This window comes from Anomalospiza imberbis, chromosome 7 (genome assembly GCF_031753505.1).
Source record: "Anomalospiza imberbis isolate Cuckoo-Finch-1a 21T00152 chromosome 7, ASM3175350v1, whole genome shotgun sequence".
In the NCBI taxonomy this organism is placed as follows: Eukaryota; Metazoa; Chordata; class Aves; order Passeriformes; family Viduidae; genus Anomalospiza; species Anomalospiza imberbis.
The window spans coordinates 20432578-20446106 of NC_089687.1; the positions used below are offsets into that span (position 1 = coordinate 20432578).

The window sequence follows — 13529 nt, forward strand, 5'->3', positions numbered from 1 at the left end:
TCACCAAGCTGACAGCAAGTCCAGTGCAGCTGAAACATGTAGAGCGTACTGAGCATGCTGTGCAGTTTGCTCGGGTAAAGTACAGTTTCATGCTCTTGCAATGGACCTACTTTACAAATGCTGCAGAATACCAACTACACATTTATGGCAGTCATTCATACAGGATTTCTGAATGTCCAAAGCTCCTGGAAAAGTGTCCCAAAGCAGTAAGAAAACAGTAGATGACAATAAAGTCATAGAAGGCTTCATGTTTCAACATATGATATGGCAGACAAAGACATTGATTAACTTAGCATACAAGTATTTCTACAAAAGAGCTTCTAAAGTCTTCTTCTAAGACAGTTCTTCTGTGACATAATAGTTTCATCACTGGAGAGTTGGAAGCTAAGTATTTTAAGAGACAAGTAGCAGACTGAGGCTCAAGAGGACTGCAAAATGCTGAAGTACTTGAGAATGGTTCAAAATCATGTCAGTAAATAAATCCTGCACAGAAGCAAACCCAACTAGAGAAGCTTGCTTCCGAAAACAGAGAGAGATCTAAAATTACAAGCACACTTAAATTCCCCAAGATAACTGAAAATCTGAGTAGATGAGAGTATTTTTTAAGAACATGTTATCTCACACAAGGCCAGTGTTGGTTCTAATAACTGGTCTCTAACAGATCCAAGTTGATTCTATCCCTTGCTTTGGATGCACAGTGTAGAAAAGCCTCGGTAAATCCATGCTGCTTCTGGCAAGACTTAGTGGTTTGAGATAGCTTTGGCATCAATGCAATCACATCCACAGAGCATTTCATCTGAGCTAGAAAATCCTGACTTGTGTTTGCTGTCATAACCAACACGGCTTACCTGCAGACTGGATACATTACACAGTCTTATAAAAGACCTGACTTGTCTGATAGTGATTCTCACACCAACTGGCTGAACTTATTGCATTTCAGTGTATTTCCAAGAATTTACTAAAACCTTCTACTTTAAAACTTACATTTCTACATTGTCCTGTTTTTACATGAAATAAAACTCTGTGCCTTTCAGTTTACATGGTACAAAAATGAAAGGGTACAGGTCTCATTTATAAAACAGTCACTAGACTGACTTGGAAATTGACTGCAGGGTTACCATATTCTGAAGATGTCACAGATCATCATTCACATTTTTCAGTTGTATTAATATGTATGATACATGTATGAAGTAAAAGTAAGTTGCCCATGTTACAAACAAACAAAGACAAAAAAGCAGAAGTAAATGTGGGAACTGTAGCACAAAATATATGTACCATGCCATTTTACTAACATAATGTTAAACATAGTAATAATTTCAATATAATTAATTTTGTAAAAAACATTCAAGAAACCAATAGTAAATTTAAAATTCCCTCAAAAATTTCCTTTTCAAGATTTATCAGCCTTACCAAAAAAACCAGCAAGGAAGATACAGAAAAAAACACCAATTTTCTGTTTTACAATTTCTCTTGTTTGTGTTTTCTTTTAGACTTTAATTATGTACAAACGACAATTCTCAGTCTAACTGAGGAATTTGTATACACTCTGAAATGGCTTATTGCTTAATTATGGAATCAGATATTTCAAGTGTGCTCATAAAAGCTACCAAGTTCAAACCCCCATTTTGCAAGATTATTAAATAAACCATCGTTAACACGGTCACACTGATTGTAGTAGTTTGTCCAATTCCTAATGACTGCATTTACAGACTTCACCTTTATTTAAATTCTAACACATTTTCTTTTCAAGATGTTGTGCATCCGAACTGCTTAGTATCTGACTCTTCAGTTAATGATGTAATTTAACAGGCACCATAAGTCAAACAATTTGTTTCCATAAAGAGACCTTTGCTTTTTTTCCCCAACAAGTTACAGCAATTTCCATAATAATGAAATAGTACAAACAGCAAGTGGTTATGAATCCAAGCATAGTTTGTATTTTCTTTATTGAGTGCTTTATTCTTTTGGATAGAAATAACATTTAAATCTCATTGCATTTTATTAAAATTCTTACCATTGATTTATCTGATTTTCATAAACATGAAGTTTTAAAAATAAAGCCTAGTCCTCCTTAAACTGCAATGTTAATAACAGCTATTTAGCAATATCACAAAGCAGTATAGTTAGCCTCCAGACTCTGGTCTAATTACTAACTTATGTGATTAGGTAACAAAACCAAAGGCCAGATTTTCTTCCTAATTTTGCAAATATATAATCAAGTTGTAAGTTACACTCGTAACATTAAAGTAAGACTTGTTCCTCAAGAAAAGGAACAGGAAATCAAATTATCAGACTTCCTTAATTTCTGTATTGAGCTCTTACTGTATGAAATGACAATTACTCAAAGACACGTGAAGATCCAGAACATATCTTAAAACTCCCTCATGGTTGAAGGAGTTTGAAGTCCAGGATACAGAATTTTACTTAGGATGACACTACTTCAGGAAAACAAAAAACCTTGATTCAAGAAGACAGAGAAATACTTATTTTGTCTCTGTGTCCTTCTTAAGCTTTAAGTGACAGAGGGAAAAAAATTCTGCTCATGCAGAGTCTTAGGAAAACAGTATAGTACTGCACAAAATGCATTTCTATGCACCTGTGGTCATGAACCACTACTATGACACACACTATTATAATCAGTTTCTTAAAACTGTTTTTCTTTAGGTATTCTTACCAAATGTTACTTCTCCATTGCCATTCCTGTCAAATAACTGAAAAGCAACAATGAATATTGCATCTGGAGTACACAAAACAGATTCAAATGCCAAAAATTCTTGGAAGGAAATTAACCTAGAAAGGAAAACAGAAAAGTTATAAAGATTTTTTTTAATTGTTCATAATACCAATGATAATTTACATTTGATATTCTAGAAAACAGTGTGATCCAAATATTAAATAAAATTCTAACTTAAGATAATTAACACTCTAGAAACTGAAAAGTATGTTACATTTAAGTAGTCAACATTTATGCAAGTCAGTTTCTTCCTCTAGGAAGCACCTTAATTTTCACTGGACACCTACAAGTTATTACTTTTTAATTATAAATATAACCAGCATCTGAAAATTAAGACATAAAAACACCACAAAAATCCTAACAACGTGAAATTTACAGGTCTGTCGTTCTATTACTATGTATTTATTTCCACTAAGAAAAAATACTGTAATGCAAGTACAGGAATATACTATAAAACACACATTTTCTTAAAACAAAACATAACATTCATAAAAAACAAACAGGTTCAGAAAAAGTTACATTTCATTATGGAAAGAATACTACACTCCAAAACATGAACGGCCAAGTCATGTACTCAGGGCCAAACATAAAACATCTGGGCTCAAGGACAGACACCACAAGGCAGGGAAGGATCTGAGTGTAACAGCAAATCACAAGAGTCTGAGGTGGGTATGCAGGACAGTCACTGGGCACAACTCAGGGTGCTCAGGTAAATCCAAGTCCTTGTGCTCACCACAGATCAACTCACACCTGAATGTATGCACAGATACCTTATTAGGATAAAAATAAGTAACTTTTCTAGAGGAACTCTGCTTATTCTAACAAAAAAACCCCTCCGGAAGGCATCCTAATGCTGTATGCATGAACTGCTGCAGAAGGATAAACCTGAAGCTAAGCGCAGATAAAGGGTAAGGCTGGCACAAGAAAATAATGGCATAAATGACAGGATATATATATATTTTAGCATTAAATAATCAGTGGATGTAAAAATGTCAATTACATCTTTTATATCTAACAAAAAATGTACTATATATCAGTAAATGCTGTTAAAGCAGAGAATATCACTGTTTCCTAGAAAATGTACATAATTGATCTCAACTTAGTACTCATCATATGAGTTCATTAGCTCATAGAGATTACTTCAAACATTACTGCTAAAGAAACAAGTATAAAGGCTGCTCCCCACAGGAAAAAAAAAAAAAGATAAGAAAAATCACAATATTCACACTATTCATTACTATATCTAGTCTTTCTCTAAGTAGACATGAAGCAGAATTGAGATACTTTTAAAAGGTTAAATATGTTAACATTCTTGTATATATGCATCGCACAAGAAAGTCAGGAAGAAACCTAGTGATTCTGAAAATAATTAAGATACTGAAAATACAAAACTATCATATTTACCACATTTTAGCCAGAAAAACCAGAAATATGAGAATGGCTCTTCACATGCAAAGTCAATTTCATCCGAAGGATGACCTTGATAAATAAAGGGTTAGTACCAAAGAAACAAATGTTCCTTTAAAATAATTGTAAACACTATAATTTCAAAATGTATCTCACACACATGCATAAAGCTGACACACAAATGAACTCCTAATCAGGAAGTTTTATAACTGACAAAATCAAGTGCTGATCTCTGTAGAATGCATTTGTAGAAGCCTGAACCTGAAAGAAGACGTCTTCAGCAGTCTCCCTATAACAGTGCCTACAGCTAAAGGAGATAGGCACATTCCATTTCCTTCCCACATATTCAACTTGCAATGCCTAAGAGCAGGGATAGCCTCTGTGATCCTCCATTAGCACTAGGGCAGAGATAACAGGAGCTGGATTAAGCAGAATGATGACGCTTCCCACCCAATCACTACTCAAGTATTATCCAGTGAACCCACTGCACTACAGAGTCCATAACAATATCAAATCACCTTGTGTTTTATCTGTCACATTTTAAAAAATTTCTTTTCCTCTGATTTCTTCTGTACTGCTACCCTTCAAAAGCACACAAAGTAACCCATGTGTTTGCAATTCTTCTCTCTCCTTTTTTCCTACTATAAGTCTTTCCTAACATTTCCCCATACAACACAGCTTTTTAGGCATTATATATAGCTCTGTTGTGACTCTCCATTAGGTGAAATATCAACTCTTTCTTGGGGACTTCACTTAAGAACACATTTCCAGATTGATATACTAATAAAAACAGTACCCAGAAACAAGCAGTTAAAATAAAGAATTTTGAATTACTACTGTGAAATTCTCTAGGTCTGAAGGGGGATCAAATATTTTAGCTGGTTTTGGCACATATATATATGTAAGTATATTCTTCAGAGAGGGTAGTTATCCTATCCTAAAACCAATGGCTGCAGTCTGGAGACACAGGAGTGCTTTCAGCATCAGTGAAATCCTACTGCACTAAATCAATAACAGGCAAATTTAAAGCAAATTCTAATTTAGAGGACATCACATAAATTTCTGAGAACATGCATTTGTAACAATGAGGAATAAGCATTTTGGAAATGAACAGTCAGCTGTTTTAAGAACTACCTTAATGAGCTCCACTAAAGCAAACCAGTCTTGTACAGCAGTAATGGGAGAAAGCAATAGTGCTCTGCAATGGTTAAGTAAGGATCAAGTTACCATGAGAAAAAAAGTAAAACCATTTTTTTTAAATGCATGCCTACAGAGAGCCAGTTCCAAAATGTGCTGTTTCTCTAAAGTGCCAAACTTAAACCTAGAAGAAATAAAAAAATATTAACAATGGAAGCAACCATCAACACTCTTGAGTATTTATTTCAAGCAAGGCTAAGAGAATATGATAGCAGATATAGGAATGAAATTTTCTAACAGAACCCAAAGCTTCTCAAAGACTTGCTACATGACATTGGGCTGTCATTTAATGTAAAAGTATATATACAGAACAAGACTACAGCTCTGTCCTTGGACTTCATTAAGTAAGTCCTTAGAAAGATGCAATATATCCCAGAATTCAGTTTAAGACTACAAGTTATTCATGCTATTAGAGTCTGGATTTTGATATATTACAGCTCATTACAAATGAAAGACTGTGAATGTAAAAAAAACCCTGATGTTGATAATGGGGCTGTAACAAATTCTTCACATGAAATATAGATTGAATATTGATTAAAACATTTAGGAAAAAAGTTTCAGAGAAGTATTCAAACAGATAAACATTTTACACTTTGAACTATATAGCAGTGCAAAATAAAAATCCCACTCTTCCCATAAAGGTGGTAAAGCACACTTACCCATACTTGATTATTTCACTTCAAATATTACCCAGATTTTTTGAAAAAAGGCAATAAACAAAAACAACAAAAAAAATCTTATTCACAGGGAAAGTAACAAAAAGCAATACCTAAAAGTTCTGTTGTAGCATTAAAATAAACTGATTTCCTACTATAAGAAAGACCTTTTTATAAGATATTTTTTGAAGAAATGCACACCACAAAAGATAACCAACACCTTTCAGAGAAACAAAATACTAAGCATGTTGGTTTACTTTATCAATTAAACTATTTTGAAAAGATATACCTTTTCAATCCATAATAAAGCAACAAACTGAAGCCATGTATTGGAAACAGAGACATGTTACTAACATTTATCAAATATTTGTACAATCAAAGTGCTGCAGCCTTATGAAAAATCATATAGCATTACATCAAAGAGAAAATTCTGTATTTGTCATTTAGGGTAAGAAGTATACAGCACATACAATATAACTTCCCTTGCACAGATACTATGCAAGCTGCTCAGGATACTAAGCAAACTAATAAAATGTTCTACAACAGAATCCAAGAAAACAAAACCAAAATTTAAGTAACCAAGGAAGTGAAGGAGCTTTCAATTTAAAATAAGTTATATTTACATAATTACAAATTTATAAATATTTAAATATTTATAATATTTACTATTTTTAACAGCATTTTCTTCTCAACAAATTAACCACTCACTTCTGCATTCTTGATCTCTTCTCTGATCCATCTTAACCTCCTCACTTTACATTAACAATGTCTGGGCCTTCTACTACAACCCAAGGCCAAAATTAGAAGCCTACATACAGCAAAAGAAAAGGCTCCTTGGAAGACAAATGAGTTAGAGGGCACTACCTCAGCAGAAGTAAATTGGTTTCAGGGAACTGTCTAAAAGCAAGCAGGAGCATCTGAGTTGGAAAAGCTTTATGTGGTGTGACCTGATTTTCATTAGGCAAACAACTTCTTCCTTCATAAAGTCACTAGTGTCTCTCTTTTCTAATAGTCAGTCTTTTAAAAAGACCTCAGTGGTGGGATTTGAATTGCACACTACAGAAATAAGAAAGCTCTTCCATATTTTTGTGTTCAATTACAGGTACTGAAGACTCTCCACAGTACCTGATGATGGACGCAGACATATAGAAAAGAGCTTTTCTAAAGCAACCATACTACACTTACCATACCTGCTGTTCAACTTCCTCAGCTTTTGTAGAATTTAACAAAATATCATCAAAATAAATCTCAGCTTAAAAAAAAGATCCATGTTAAACACCGTAAATTTTTCTCGATTTTCACAAGTTCATAGCCTATTGTACTTGTGAAAAAAACTTCTCATTTAAACAATCCTAAAGTGTAATAAAATCAGTAATACATTTTAGAAGATGAAGTTATCAAACTCATGCGCTCATACATTTAACAATACACTAGTTAACAACGCAAGTTTCAAATGGAAAGCAAAATTCTCACCCATCCTTAGTTTGATCTGCCACTCCAGCCAACAGCTGCACTGTTTTGGGATTGTGATGCGGATCCGTATGAAGCCCTAGGTATTTCTGCACAAAATCCTCTGGGGTCATGTAATGTTCACCATCTTTCTCAACACTTGCATACTAGAGTAAAAATAAAAAAGCAAAGCCACACAAATAAAAATTAATCCATTTAGATGCTAATTATCAGTGAACCAGTATCTTCTAATTAAAAGAAAAATACATATTTCAGAAACTGTCAGGAAATTGTGAAAATTTATAAAAATTACAACCATGGTACAGCATTCCATTTGCAGCTACACTGAAAACACAGCACATAAATTTTCTTACAGCTTCTAGTAGCAGATATCTTCTGAATAATTGTTCCTCATCTTTACTATAATTATTTTGAAAAACATAAATTATTTCTTTTTTCTGTGAGAAATAAATGTTCAGATTCATTTTTATCCTGAAAGTAATATTTTTAAGGAAAAATTCACATACACAGAGTGCTTGCTTCAGGATCTCATGTATCTCTTCCACAATATCAACTCCTCACATCACCTCATCACCTCTTACTCTTCCATCCTACAGCTGTGACCACAGCTGTTTGCAAGATTGCACTGTAAACCAGATTACTGAATCTACGGAGAATTAAAATAGAGTATTTCCACTAAAACAGAAACACAAAGCAGTGGACAGGAATCCCTTAATTGAGAACTGCTGCCAATATGACAGCACAAGGAAACTGTGCCTTCCTTTAAGAACTCTGAAAGGTTCTCTTCTCAGCCATACACACAAGTGACTGAAAAGTGATCTATGAAGCACAATTCTGCTGTAAAACATGAAATTCACAGAAACTGTCATGTGTGAAGGCCCATCAAACATGCAGAGTATGGAGCATATCTTCACGAATAACTGAAGTCAGCTGACAGTAGAGAGCCTATCAAAGACAGTCAGTATCTAAACACCATCTTTTTTTCTCCAGACACCAATTTCTCTGAGTTTATAATAAATAATAATTTATAATAATACCTTCCACAATAAAAACTGTTTGGGGGAAGCTTTGTTAAAAAATATTGAGACAAAAATAATTAACTGACAGACACACTGAGCTCCATATGAGAAGGTCACGGCATTTTGGAAGTTTGGCAGAAAGTCAATAATTAAGACCTGACAAAGTAGCTAAGCATGTAAATACATTAGTCCTATGTTTGCACCATATAACTTAAGTCAAGAATCTTTTAGCACAAAAAAAGCTATTTTAAATTATAGCCTAATTTGAATATAAAACATATCACATCAATTAAATCTTTGTTTTTCTCAGTCTTGAACTCTGTTACTTTATAACAAAATTTTTTTAGTATACATTTGTAGATTGCCTCAGGTAAGCACTTGATGAATTTTCATGAGACTTTTTTTTAAAACATCCTCACATAACAAACATACCAACCCCCTACTCCAGTTTACAAGCTGGTGCTATGTATCACCACACTTTCAGAAACAATGCTTTGGAAATCTCTTTTTGTTTCCTTCTCCACCTTGCCTGAACAGGTTACACTTGAATTCAACAGGCAGGGAGTAATTTAATAATATTTTCCAAAGGTTGACTGTGTCTTGTCCAAGAAAAATAATGAAAGTTCACTAAGAAATCTGGTAACTCTTTTTCCACCCAACTGTTTCACCTTCCGTGATAATTTGTTAGAAAATTTGTTCTTTTATGGTTCTTACTCAAGTCTGTGGTTAGCAAACACCTAAAAGGTAACTTATTTGATGGTACACCGACATGAAACTTCAGTGCCTGCATTTCATAGTTACAGGATTAAGAGAAATAGCACATCTTTTTAATGGAAATCAAACTTTATCTTTTTAATAGTTTAAAACAGTTAGAAGAAGCAGATAGCACACCTCAGAAATTCTGAAGAGAAAGGTATCTATTAAATGTCCTTTAAGATACAAGGCAAGCTGCATGGCGAGAGGGCATGTATGCCCTTAGAAGACATGCATGAACAGAAGGAAATCTAAGTAGACTCTCTATGATTAAGGTGGATGGTGACGAGGCCTAGAGCTCACATCTTCCCTTCTAACCATTTCCAAGGGAAGCCAAATTTAGGAAGGAATGCACGACCTTTAGCTGAAGTTCACAGAAGAGACCAGCACTCTCAGCAAGGAGTACAACATATCTGACCCCTAAACACTTGCAATATTTCATAACAAGACTTTCTGCAACTTACTCTTGAAAAGAATGATTCTCTTTTGTTTTAAAGCCTGCAACTAAGTTCAATTTCTAAGCATAAAAAAGCCCACAATTTAAAACTCAACAGAACGCAGAAGAAATACAAACTCTTTTTTCTATTCTTTTTTTTTACTCTCAGATACTCAAAGAGAGGGAGAAGAGCTTCATATTTTTCATTCCTCAGAGTATCACACAATCCACAACTTCATTTGCATGTTTCTTTGAAGAAAACAAGACAGACATGGGGAAGAGCAAAAAGCCTTTTTTTTAAACATACTGTCTGCTTTTTAGGTCAATAAAACATGTACTGTCAGGAAGAAAATTTCAACAGCCAGTGGTACAATGTTCTTCCTTTCTGCTGTTGTCTGTACGACCACTATCAAGAACTTCATTTCCTTATTTCCAGAAGCAAGAACTTCTACTGACTGGATGTCAAGAATCATAAAGAATTCACATTTACAACTGAATAATGTTTTGACACCTCATTTCACTTTTTTTTCATTCAAATGTGCAAAAGTATTTTGTGAAAAGTTGGAAAAAGATGTTCTAGAATCACATTTTTATACTGCATTAACATATATTTTAAAAGATAATATTTTTATGTTGCTAATTTCATTAACATACTCTAGTGTAATCTTTACCTACAAAAGCTGCATACTATGTCAATCAAAAATGAACCTGTCTTGGAGTATCTTTTACTAGAAACTAAATGTTGAGCTTCCACAGTTTGATGCCAGCATTCTAAGTATTTGCACTCCAGCAATGTCCTAGTGTAATCCAGTATGCAAAAGAAAAGGCCACCAAAATTATGGCTGGGATGTAACTCCTCTCTCTCAGGCAAAAAGCTCTGACTACTTATCATATATGGAAATTACTAGATGGTATAGTAGAACCAAGATACATAAAAAAGTTAAATAATAAACTTTATTATTTACAGTATTAGCTCTAATTTTATAGTCCTATTTTTTTTAATAGAGAAAAGCTTCCTAAATATGCTGTGTAACATTCAACATTAGGGAAAAGACCCATATTTTAGTCATTTTGAAATACTGGTGGCCCTACTATGGACCTAAAATATAATTCTTGTTCTTCTTATTATTCCATATGACTGATTCAAACCTTATCATTTACGTTTTAGGATTGACTGGATTTTCCTTTCTGATCATGCTTTACTGAAATTAAGGGAGTGGAGAAACCTTCATAGTATTATTTATATAGGCTAATTCTAAGGCCCTGCAAGGGATAATATTGCAAAATATATAAATCTTGAGAAATCAAATTTAAGTTCTAAAAACATTGCCAGCGGTCCAATCATTTGTATGAACATATACAGATCCCAAGGACAAAACATACAGTCATGGAAGAAGATTTTTTTTGGATTCTGCAAAGGTGCATTTAAAAAAAAAAAACAGTACTTCATTATAATTATTTGCTTTGTAGAAAATTGTTCAGGAGCTTATTCAATATTATCATTTGGAAATGGTTATCACACTTTGTGTCAGCAGCAGTTTCCCCTCAATGCCTGACATCCCCGTCAATACACTGCGCCTGCAAAGTGAACTCCTAAGTGTCCCACCAGCACGACGCGAGTTCGATGCCATGGCAAACTGCTGAAAGGGCAAAACACCGAAGTCTGACACTCAACATTAGATCTCTTTTACCTGCAAAAAAATACTTCGTAGTTCAGCAGGATCCGCTCTTTTGGTTGAATGCACCTGTAAACACAAGAAAATCAATGTTTCGCTTAGGCGGGCTGCTGTGAGATGGCAGATAAAACCCGCCGCGCCGGCCGAAGGCGGCAACACGGGGTCCCTTGTCATCCCACGGGCCCAGCCTCAGCCATGACCGCGCCGCGCCGCCGCGGGACGGCACAGGGCTCAGGGCTCCGCGCCGGTGACAGCTCTCAGCACGGGGCTGTCTGCGAGCGGCGCGGCGCTCCGGCCCCACAGGACGACCGCCACGGCCACCGCCGCCCCGGGGACCCCGGCCCGCGCCCCCCGGGGCACTTCGGCGGGCGGAGGCAGTGCGGGTTGCGCTGCCGCTCGCCCGGGGCCGCCCCGCCATCACCGCCCCCGTCGGCGCCGTTCCGCGGCCCCCGCGAGAATCCCGCAGCAGCGGCGGCGGCGGCCGCCTTCCCCCGGCCCCGCGCGGGATCCGCCCGGCTCCTCCTGCCACCAGCGGCGGAGCGGGAGAGTCACCTTGACCGCCATGCTGCGCCCGCCGAGAAGGAGGAGCCAGCCCGCCAGCCAGCCCGCCGCCCGCCGCGCCGCCGCAGCAGCCGCCGCCTCGGCGCAGCGCCGTGGGGTGAGCGCCCTGCCCTGCCCCGCCCTGCCCCGCCTCTGCCCCGCCGAGGCGGCGGCGGCGCGGCTGCGGGTCCTCGGCGGGGGCCGCTGGTAGCACCTCCACAGTGCAAAACCTGGCCTCTTCACGTGCCGCTGGATCTCGTTTCTGGCCTAACAGATGCAGCCGTGCCCCTGAGGGCAGCAGAGGGTGTGTGTACCTGCTGGGTTCAAGTGCCGAAACTGTTCATAGACTGATGTTCTGGAAGCTTGGCTGCAAATCGGTTGTAGCTCTCTATTTCAAACATAGAACTAGAGGCCCAGAATCTGGCTGGAATTCAGTAACTTCTGACAGGGTTTTATAATCCTTTATCAGCAGAGCACACATATGCTTTATACTTCAAAACAAAAAGCATGTAGACCAAAGTCTTAAGAAAGGGAAGGTTATGCTTTATTCCAGCAGTTCAATCATGGTGCTTGTAGAACCTGACTTAAATAATACTGCATAATTTGTCTTGCTGTGCAATTTAAAGGGCCCAACAAAGTGTCTTTTATTAGATGCCACTGGAAAAGGGCAGATTCTGGTACTCTTCAAATAACACAGAGATGTTAAACTATATACAGTAACTGGTAGCTTATAATGTTGGTCACAATGACTCAAGTTTAAAACAACTTTTCTCTGGTAAACATCTTTTTTTAGTTACATGTCAACAAAATACAACTTCTGCATATAACTTAGAGTTCATATACTACATAGATACCTATGTCCCAGCCGACAGCAGGAACAGTTTTGCTAGAAATCTGCCTATTTGGTAAGCATCTGACCACCCAAGCGTCTTGTTGAACAAATCCATATATGTACGTGCTAGCTGCAGGGTGTCATGGTTTACCCTAGCCAGCAGCCGAGTCCCACACACTCACTCACCCCTTCCCCCACCAGCAGGACTGGTGAGAGAACTGGAAGGGTAAAAAGTAGAAAACTTGTGGGTTGAGATACAAACAGTTTAATATGAAAAGCAAAAGCCAGGCACACAAGCAAAGCAAAACAAGGAATTAATTCACTGCTTCCCATGGGTAGGAAGGTGTTCAGCCATCTGCAGGAGGGCAGGGCCTCATCACCTGCAGTAGTAACCTGGAAGACAAACATCACCACTCCAAACATCCCCTCCCTTCTTCTCCTCACATTCTGGGCATGATGCCATCTGGTCCTAAATATCCCTTTGTCACTTGGGGACACCCGTCTCAGTTGTGTCTCTTCCCAACCTTTCATTCGGCCCCAACATCCTTACCAGCATGGCAGTACAAAAAGCAACAAACGCCTTGGCTCCATGTAAGCACTGCTCAGCAGTAACAAAAACATCTCTGGGTTATCCACCCGGCGGTCTGCACAAATCAGAGAATCACAGAGTCAGCTGACTTGGAAAGGACCCCCAAAGACCATCGTCCCCACACAAGCCACTGTAAAAAGTAATTCTACCTCCGCCCAAACCAGCACAGCAACTGCCAATGTGCATCAAAAGCCTTTCAAAGAAAACGGCAGAAATCCCC

General features: G+C 37.4%; 1 protein-coding gene across 3 annotated transcripts in view; it reads right to left on the reverse strand.

The window, feature by feature from the left end:
* The window catches only part of SLC25A12 (solute carrier family 25 member 12), a 45266-nt gene extending 33264 nt beyond the window's left edge, over positions 1–12002 (reverse strand). For 2 of the 3 annotated variants that reach the window (XR_011000820.1, XM_068195866.1), the window contains exons 1-4: positions 11901–12002; positions 11364–11417; positions 7468–7610; positions 2675–2790 (exon numbers count right to left, since the gene is read on the reverse strand). Coding sequence is in view for 2 of the 3 variants with exons in the window: in XM_068195866.1 (XP_068051967.1) it covers positions 2675–2790; positions 7468–7610; positions 11364–11417; positions 11901–11912 (325 nt within the window). In the remaining variant the exon portion in view is untranslated. Of the gene's footprint in view, positions 1–2674; positions 2791–4138; positions 5624–7467; positions 7611–11363; positions 11418–11900 lie in introns of those variants that run through there. The other variant, XM_068195867.1, reaches the window with a different exon arrangement.
* Between the last annotated feature and the right edge of the window lie 1527 nt (positions 12003–13529).